Raw genomic sequence first — 9,814 nt, 5'->3', positions numbered from 1 at the left:
CATATTGTGTCCACCTAAAACTAACTAAATAAATATTTTTTTTTAAAAAAAGATAGTTACTCATGTGTAGAAGTGAAACTAATTTCTTTATTTCACTGGTGTACACAATTCCATTTTAATACTATAATTTTTTTTCTCCATTCTAAGGAGAAGAGGGTAATCTGGATAATATTGTAGTTCTATTTTCTCTTTAACTTTTGAGGAAACTTCATGTTGTTTTCCATTGGAATGGAGAAGCTGGTAAAGGACTAGCAAGACAAAGCAACAAAACAGAAATATATCCACTTTTATATGTCCAAAGTATTATTATTATTATCATCATCATCATCATCATCATCATCATTATTATTATTATGTACTGGGGATAGATTCCAGGGGTGCTTCACCACTGAGCTATACCCCAGTCCTTTTTACTATGTAGCTTTTTTTGGCTATTATTTCATAAAATAATAAGTTTAATTGAAAATGAGAGAAATTAGAAACCTGTGTACTACTTGTAGAATGTAAAATTTTGAAGCCCTTATGGAAAACAATTTGAGGGTTGCTGAGAAAAATGAAAATTTAAAATACACCCTATGATCCAGCAATTTCACTCTGGATGGTTTCTGGATCATGGCTTCAACCACCTTCACACTGAATATATTTTAGAGATTGCATTTGTAATGAACGCATATAGACTTTTCTCTTATTATTCCCTAAACTAAGGTAGCATTTACATTGTATTAAGTATTATATAATCTAGAGTTGATGTGCGCAGTGTCTGCAGGATATGTGTAAGTTATATGCAAATGCTATGCTTTTTTTTTGGTAAAGGACTTGAGAATCAGTAAATTTTGGTGTCTTTGGGGCAAAAGTCAATCCTCTGTGAATACCAAGGTTAAAAGTAAAAAAGAAAAAATGTCGTCCAATTTATGAAATACATATACCCTTAAACTTTACTAGAGGAAAATATCTTTTGAAGTAATTAATAAAAATATTTAAAAGATGTGTAGGCATTCTCATTTTTGTTTTGTCCATTTAAGAAAAATGTTACCTGTGAGGGGAAAAAAATGTGATTCAACTTAAAATTGAAAGAGACTCTTCTCAATTACATATTCATTAGCTCCATATGTGAAATAGTTTAGATGCCTAAATACTTAAAGCAGTTTTATATACTTACTTTTTAGGAAGATATATTTGTTACAACATTTGCAATTTTGATGTTTCAAGGAGCCAGATGCCAATTATTCTGATATTGCTGAAATTGGAGGCAGACTTTGGAGATAATTCCAAAATCAGCAACTGGGTTTTTCCATCTTTCATCAAAAAACCACTCTGTGTCACTTTCATACTGGATGGACCAGGTGATGCAGCCTACAGGACACTGCTCGAGTAAACCAAACAAGATAGCTAGAGCAGAGTGAGGACCCGGAGCACACTCCATACCATCATTTCATCTGTTACTAAATGCAAAGGAAGTGTTCTGTGCTGAATTTTGTAAGTTCATAAAAGAAGAGAAATATGCAATTTAACCAAGTAGACAACTTTTCAGACTTTTATTACTACTCTTGGCAATTGAAACTCCTCTTTCTAGGCCAGGTAGTACACTGAGAATAATTTGGGGTTCCGTCCATATTTTAGGTACACAAGAAGCCCCAGGAACATGACATCCACAGCTATCTTAGTGTTACCTGGATCCAGGGCCATCCAGCTGCTTCTCCAGTGAAAGACCTCTGGTTTCTTCCAAAGACATTCAATGTTGAAACACTCCAAGCATCTGGATTTATTCTTCAGTTAGGAGCTTCATTGGATTTTCACATGTGATGTCGCCAGAGAACAAAGGAAACAGGTTGTGTGTCTTGTTTATGATGCCTCCTGCAGCAGGTATCTCAGTGCTGCAGAAACATGAACATAAATGCTGGGCCCAAATTCCAATCTAGTGGGTTCCTTTTGCAGTGGCTGCATCTGGACATCTGTTGAGAGCTGTGCTGCCACCTTGTGGATCATAAATGACACCATGTTACATATGCAAGTGCACACTGACATCATGACATCATGTCCTGCTCTTGTGGTCCATGCTTTAGCCAGGGGAAGCCCCAAGTAAATGGTGCTAAAAGGACAATTTGTCTGACTGCTGCATGTATCATAGTTGAAATTGATGCTTCCATGGAATTAAAATTCTTCTTTCTAGACCAGGCACTGTGCACATAATAATTTAGAGGTTCTATCCATTCTAGGTAAGTATGAAGCCCCAAGGACCTAATGTCACCACTTAAAGACAGCCCACATCCAAGGGACGACTGTGGCAGTTTTAAGGGTGTGGAAACCTGGGTGTGGAACCAGAGGCCTGAATAAAATCACACTAAAACTGAATGTCCTTGGAAGGCTGAGGCAGGAGGATTGCAAGTTCAAAGCCAGCGTCAGCAAAAGTGAGGTGCTAAGCAACTCAGTGAGACACTGTCTCTAAATGAAATTCAAAATAGGGCTGGGGATGGGGCTCAGTGGTCGAGTGCCACTGAGCTCAATTCTTTATACCCACTCTCCCCCCACAACAAAAAACAAAACTGAATGTCAGACTGGCCGTGGACAATATGTGGATGTGGAAAATGCAAAAAAATTTTTCAAATAACTCTGTTCCTGGAACCACAGCAAATTTAAACAAGGCCAAAAAAGTATAATTGTGGGAAGATATGGATGGAAGCCAGCTTCTTTAAGTACCATATGTGGGAAACTTTCTGCATTAATTAATGATTACATGGTTTTCCCAGAAATCTTTATTTTTTTTTTTTTAAATACCTGGTGTTGAACTCAGGGGCACTCTACCACTGAGCCACATCCCAGCCCTATTTTGTATTTTATTTTTAGAGATAGTGTCTCTCTGGAGTTGCTTAGTGCCTTGCCATTGGTGAGGCTGGCTTTGTGATCCTCCTTCCTTACCCTCCCAAGCTGCTGGAATTACAGGTGTGCACTACCACATCTAGCATAATAGGGAAGAAATTTCTTAGTTTTGGGCTCAACATTCTCACATATATAAATAAAAGAGAATTTTCAAGGTTTAAACACAGGTTTAATCATTTCACAGTATGTTCATATATAAAAGCATCAAGTTGTGTACAGTAAATTTCTACAATTTCACTTGTCAAGTGTGATATTCAAGCTGGGGAAGGATGAATTCTGAAACATTTTATTAAAAACAAAAATATTTTATTGAAAGTAAAAGGAGGGAAGAGATACACGATTTCTTGTGACTAAACATAGTTACTCTTTGGGAAGAAGATGATTACTTCTAATTTGTAGTGCAATGCTGTCAGAGACTTCTTTCTTCTTTGCTTCTAAGTATTAAGACATATCAAACTCTTACTTGATTAGAATCCACAACAAAGAACTGATTAAGACCATATATTTTACAGACACACACACACACACACACACACACACACACACAATATATCTGTCCTCTTTGTATGCTAGAGAGAAAAAAATTAATGGGCTTTTAACTTTCTTAATGTAATTAATAAATAAACAAATTTACTTGATTATTCAGCTCATCTCAACTGGTCAAATTGATTCTGTTTAAAGTTACAGGTATCCCATTTAGACCCCTAAAAAGTCATCTTCGTTTATGTGTTGGGAATGATGAGTCAAAATCAAGAAGCACCTTCTGCTGTGATCTCATTAAGATTCTGGGAGCACTGAGAGCATCCTTGAACCTGAAGTCACTCAGGGAACTGACTTCTCCCTGTGCTACCCTCCCATAAACACACCTTTCCCTCTACCCACTTCTTGTCTGTTTTCCAGGAACAGACTGATTTGCAAAATTGTTTCAATTTTCACACACTCATCTTACCAGTAACCAATCTAAGGTTTACTTTTCATGTAGTTTCAGGGTCTGGTCTAATCAAAACTGAAGAGTGAACTAATTAAGTCTTTGCATGATAAAGTGCAAAATTTAGTCAAATTCAGGTAGTTTTGCAAAGTTTTTTTTAACATAAATTATCATGCAAGTATTAAATGGATGTATTTTGTGTTTCTTATGTGAAACCAGAAAACTAATGAGCAGAGTGAATCACTGAGAAATAGGTGAATCCATGCTGTTGGGATTTTTCATTTAGAAGTAGCTAAACATTTAATACTATTGAATTAAAGATGAAACATGGGGATCTATAATTATGGGCTCTCTTAAAATGTGATCTTTCAGTCAGGGTTATTATTAGTTTATATTAAACCAAGTCTATGAGTTCACAGTTAATTTGGTGCTTTGTGAAATTCATTTCACCTAACATATAATTAAATCAAACAGAAATGCCACAATGTTTTCACTGTGAGTTTGTTGACTCTAGGTTGGTTTGTGTGTGTGTGATGCTGGGGATTAGAACTCAGGGCCTTGTGCATGCAAGGCAAGCACTCTACCAACTGAGCTATATCCCCAGCCCAACTCTAGGTTTATTTACCCCCTACCACAGTCTCATATAAAATTTCTGCTTTTTTTCTTTGCACAATGTAAGTAATTGGGAAACTTTATTAAAACCATAAAATGATCAATTTGCAATGAATTAAGAGTAATGCAGTTATTAAATTCAAGATGAATAAAACAGACAGTAATGCTTACTAACTTTGGTTTGAGTCAGGATTTAATAGGCCTCTGATTTTATACACAGTGTTTTTCCTCAGGATTGTTCACTGGCTAGGCAATGCACTTGAGAGCAAGAAGAGATGTCATGTTCAACTGTATCAGTAAGATGGCAAGGCTCTGGGTCACCACAGAAACATTGTTGCTTTCAACAAAAGCCATAGACATATAGCTACTGTAAAATGAAAGCATACAATTGGGGACACACAAAACCATGTTTGTACAATGTTGCAATGGAGGCATAGATGTATCAATTAAGCACCTACTGTCTCATTCCATCTTAATATTTGCTTCTTTTTTCTCTTGTGGCATTGCATATAAAATATATTAAAATTTATGGCAGAGGAACAAGTCCAGATTCTTGGATATTTTAGTATTAAATGTCTTCAAAAGAAATCTATGTCTATCTGAATAGGGATGTGTGTGGGCTCTATCTCATTCAGTGAGGAGATCCACGGAACAGGGTAGAGGAGAGTGTGGCTGCAGAGTCGCTAATCAAGATCTTTGCAGACCAATCAGGGAGCAGGTCTGATTTTATTGTGCAGTTACCATGTATATATACTCAGGGAGCAGCTAAGCAGATCTCAGGCAGCCACCAATGCAATGCAACTGTCCTTGTAGTGACCAATGGAGGAGCCGGCTGTGGAGCAAGCACAGCAACTGCAACAGGAGGCCAAACGCCCAGGGCTGTGCCTTCCTTCCGTTTGCCACTAACTGGCCAAGCTTGGGGGAGTGGCCTGCCACTCAGACACCCTTAATAGACGCCAGGTATGCAGTACTCTATGCACTTGTTCCCACAGGGATGAACTGTTATGATCAGCTAGTTATCCCCAGGGTACAGATGTGCATGGGTTAACTAGACACATTTTAAGTTCTTTGGATCCTATATTTAGTCACCTTATATTTAGAGCCTCATTTTTTTTTAGTACACAACCTGGCCCTAGAAAACAATATCCACTTCAACAGGAACATCAGCTCCCAACAGTGGTCAGTAAAGTCCATCTAAAATGATGTCTATGTAAGCTAGGTGTATAGCACAGGCCTGTAACCCCAGCAGCTGGGGAGATTGAGGGAGGAAGAACTGAAGAGCAGCCCTAGCAGTTAGCAAAGCCTTAAGCAACTTAGCAAGACCCTGTCTCAAAATAAAAATAAATAAGTAAGTAAATAAATAAATAGGGCTGGGGATCTGGCTCAGTGCCCCTGGGTTCAATCCCCAGTACCAAAATAAATAAATAAATAGGATGTCTATTTAGTGGAAGTGCAATCACAATTTCAGTATGAAATTGTTCTCACTAGCAGATGGAAGATGGCAGAGGATCTAGACTGCATGGTGTTCTAAATCAGTGTTATTGGGTCTAAGGGGACAATGTTCATCTACCTGTACAAAATCATAAGTTTACATGGCATTTCCTGAGCTTTCAAGTAAGAAATCCATGCACAGAGAAGTTATTTATAAAGAACATAGAACAATTAATTGATGTGATTTGGAATTAAATCTGCAGTCTGCCTCCAAAGTCAGCAATCTTAGTAACTAACAAATTAGTATGTAGCCCTTGGAAATTCCACATTTGTTATTATATTGTAGCAAATTTATTTAAGTATATAAAAAGTAAATTAATGGAATTACTGTTATTATTTATTTATGAGAGCTGTCTTCGATAGGGAACAAACTGAATAGAGAATTTCTTTTCATTTTAAAGTTAAGGAAAACACATAGTTTTCTAAAATTATTCAAAATGGGCAAAAATTTAGATAAATAAAAATTAACAGAATCTATGCTCCTTTAAAAATGATCATTAATAGCTTTAAATATATTTCCATCTCTTGATGTTGAAAACAATATGGATTTCTCCATTTTCATTGTCATTCTTTTGCTTCTGAAGGAGCTGAGACTCACCTTCACATTGAGACCCCACCAGGCAGCTGCTGTGGGGAACAGAAATGCACACCTCAGCGAGACCTGAGGCTTAGAAAGACAGAAAAGACGGAATCAAATGCTATGCAAGGGTAGAGTCTAAGGGAGGTTCACAGGTATGCATGCCATCCGAACCAGCAGAGCGATGCTCCAAGACTCCCTAGGTGAACACCTAGCATGTCCATTTGCAGAGGAGAAATTGAGCTGGAAGCACTAGGGAACGTTTGCAAAAATGCACTGGTGATCTTCACCTGCCAATCTGCCAGACTGGATTTCCATGATGGAATTTGGATGTGAGCATGCTGAGAAGGAAAGTGGGCATGTGGCTAACGTCTAAGGAGCGCAGCCTGTGGCTTTCGCACTGCACGGTATCTCCCTATCACCCTCCCCAGGGCTCCCTGCACCTCCTTGTTTCTCAGGCTGTAAATGAAAGGATTCAGCATGGGGTTGATGACTGCGTAGAACAAGGAGATGAGCTTGTCCCCCTCCGCGGAGTAAAGGGACTTGGGCCTCAGGTACCTGATCAGCCCTGTCCCGTAGTAAATGGTCACCACAGTCAGGTGGGAGGTGCAGGTGGAGAAGGCTCTTTTCCTGCCCTCCGCGGAGTCCACCCTCATCACAGCCAGCAGGATGCGAAGGTAGGAGAGCAGAATGAGGAGGAAGGGTACCATCACGGTTCCAGCGCCCCCTACCGCCATCATGGCTTCCTGCAGCGTCGTGTCTACACAGAACAGGTGCAGAAGGATGGGCAGCTCACAGAAAATGTAGTCCACCACGTAGGGACCGCAGAGTGGGAGGATGAAGCAGGAGAGCGGCACCACCGAAGCGAAAAAACCCAGCGCCCAGGCGCCCAGGGCCAGCGCGACGCACGCGGGCCAGCTCAGGAGCAGCAGGTATCGCAGCGGGTGGCAGATGGCCACGTAGCGGTCCAGAGCCATCACTGCCAGAAGGAAGCACTCCGTGCACTCGAGGAACAGGGTGAGGTAGGTCTGAGCAAGGCAGAAGGCGTAGGAGATGACATTCCTGCTTGTGAGGAAGTTGAAGAGCATCTTGGGCACCACTAGCGTGCTGAAGAGGACGTCCAGCAAAGCCAGGTGACAAAGGAAGAAGTACATGGGCGACTGCAGAGAGACATCGAGGACCACTAAGGTGACAACCGCTGTGTTCCCAAAGCAGCACGTCAGGTAGACCAGAGAGAGCAGGAGGAACAGGGAGAGCTCGGCCTGGGGGTGATTGGAGAAGCCCACAAGCACCAGCTCAGAGACGACGCTGGCGTTGGCCAGTCTCATGGCCGCCACTGACCAGTGCCTGTGGCAGGGAGGAGAATGCAGCATCTGAGGAAGGAACCCTGGGGTCGAGCCAGTCCCCCTGCACTCGGCTCCACTGCCAAAGTCAGTGCGTTTTAAACAGAAGTGGCAACCGTTTGTGAAATCTCTTTGGACAGCAGAACACTCAGAGCACAGCACTCTCACCCCATGGCCTGCCTTCTGGCAAAGCGGAACTTTACTTGGGTATTTATTTTAATCACATATATGACGCAAGGCAGATCTTTAGGTTTCAAGCTGAGTACTTCAGCCACCTCTACTCACTATTTTCCATGTATCCAGTGCACCCCTATATTTTGCCAATCAAATGTTTTAGGTTCAATAAAATAAGATGACTTGTCCAACATCACACATTGAAAATTTGAAGGCTGAAAATAATTCCATTCTCCTCTAACTACAGTAAAAACAGAAATGACAGAATAGTTTTCCCTTATCATGACAAAAGGTTTGTTTTTTTTCTTCCTGATCCCTAAGGAAAATAAATTATCATCTCATATTTGTGGTACACTACAGCTAATTGGTCTATTTCAACCATCTTAGTGTTAGTAAAAATAATATAGTTAATTATCTAAACAATGGAGCTTTTGAATTTCTAGGAATTTCTAGTCATGATCTCCGAGTACATAATACTGTCATTTCAAACCTAGGCCTTTTGATTACTCTAAGCAATGTGGGATTGGCTCTACCGAACTGTGTTTCCCAAATGTGCCCACATCTACAGCAATACACTTTCTATAATCTTTAAGAAAATATGAATTTCATGTTCCTGCTTGTGCTGAAACAGAAGCTGTGGACTGGTCACATGAAGTGCAGATCGTCTTCTAAGACACACATATGCCAATGTCCACTGCTGCTACCATGCAGCATAGCACCAAAGGGAAACAAACAGAGCTTCTGAGATATTTTTTTTTTTTCCTCCCAGTGCTGGGGATCCAAGCCATAACCTCATTCCTGCTAGGCAAGTGGCAAGTACTCTACCACTGAGTACATTCCCAGTCCTGTTCCTGAGATTCTTTTTTTTTTTTTTTTTTTGTAATGTGGATTTTGAGACAGGGTCTCCCTAAGTTGCTTAGGACCTCACTAAGTTGCTGAGGCTGGCCTTGAACTTGTGATCCTCCTGCCTCAGCCTCCTGAATTGCTGAGATTACAAGTTTGTTTCACTCTGCCCAGCTCTGAGAATATTTTGAATTACAGCAGTGCAGAAATCATAAAACATGGAGTCCAAGATTCACATAAACTCAGACATCACTCTTTTCTCCACTGAGTTCTATTTCTACTATTTTTCTCTTTGTCCTGCTTAAAATCCCCCCTTTTGTCGCTTCCCTGTTTGATTCTTTATGAAGGATATTTCTAGATTTTTCCATCTACTCTCTTCTCAGTGTTTTTCCATTTTGCACAGCCTGCATCAAACAATGAGCAGGACTACTTGACACCAAGCCACACGGTGGGGGAGGATAAAAGGGAAACAGAGGCCCAGATGAAGCCAGAGAGGGAGAGCTGGAACTGGAGGATGCCCACGGGGAGGGAGGAGCTTGGGGAGAGGAGTCTCCATACTTGCCTGATTTTAGATGTTAGGCAACATGTTCATTCATAGTTGGTACTTCGTAAATGAATTGTCCTGAAAAGGATCAAATTTTCAGATCTTCTCCTATTAAAGAGGTGGTATGAAGAGCACAGCTTTGTCAGCCACTGGGGCTCCTCACAGTTAAGCTTAGCTAGAAATTGTCTCTTCTTCACATGGTGCTTCTCAGCACTGTGGAACTCAGGTTCCAAAGAAATCTGCAAAGCCCATTTCTCGTTCTTAGTCAAGCTTAGAAGCTATTCACATCCTCTTATTCCCTTCCTTACTCCCCCCCAAATTTATATTGCATTCACTGCAAGGAAATGAGAGTGAAGTGAAGGAAAGATGCTTTCTAGGCATTATAAATTGGAGTAGAGACTTCAGTGAGTTAAGTGAAATATATT

General features: G+C 40.4%; 1 protein-coding gene across 1 annotated transcript; it reads right to left on the bottom strand.

The window, feature by feature from the left end:
- Positions 1-6,850: 6,850 nt before the first annotated feature.
- On the bottom strand, positions 6,851-7,813 carry LOC144254374 (olfactory receptor 2A12-like). Its single transcript, XM_077797475.1, has one exon. The coding sequence runs from the start codon at positions 7,811-7,813 to the stop codon at positions 6,851-6,853; it is 963 nt and encodes a 320-aa protein (XP_077653601.1).
- Between the last annotated feature and the right edge of the window lie 2,001 nt (positions 7,814-9,814).

The sequence above is a fragment of the Urocitellus parryii genome, chromosome 1, assembly GCF_045843805.1.
Source record: "Urocitellus parryii isolate mUroPar1 chromosome 1, mUroPar1.hap1, whole genome shotgun sequence".
NCBI lineage: Eukaryota > Metazoa > Chordata > Mammalia > Rodentia > Sciuridae > Urocitellus > Urocitellus parryii.
Note: the sequence above shows the minus strand (reverse complement) of the source record. Positions and strands in the feature narration are given on the sequence as shown.

What these genes read in the sequence shown, in the direction of transcription:
- LOC144254374 (XM_077797475.1), bottom strand. Translation starts at nt 7,813, where the DNA reads ATGAGACTGGCCAACGCCAGCGTCGTCTCTGAGCTGGTGCTTGTGGGC.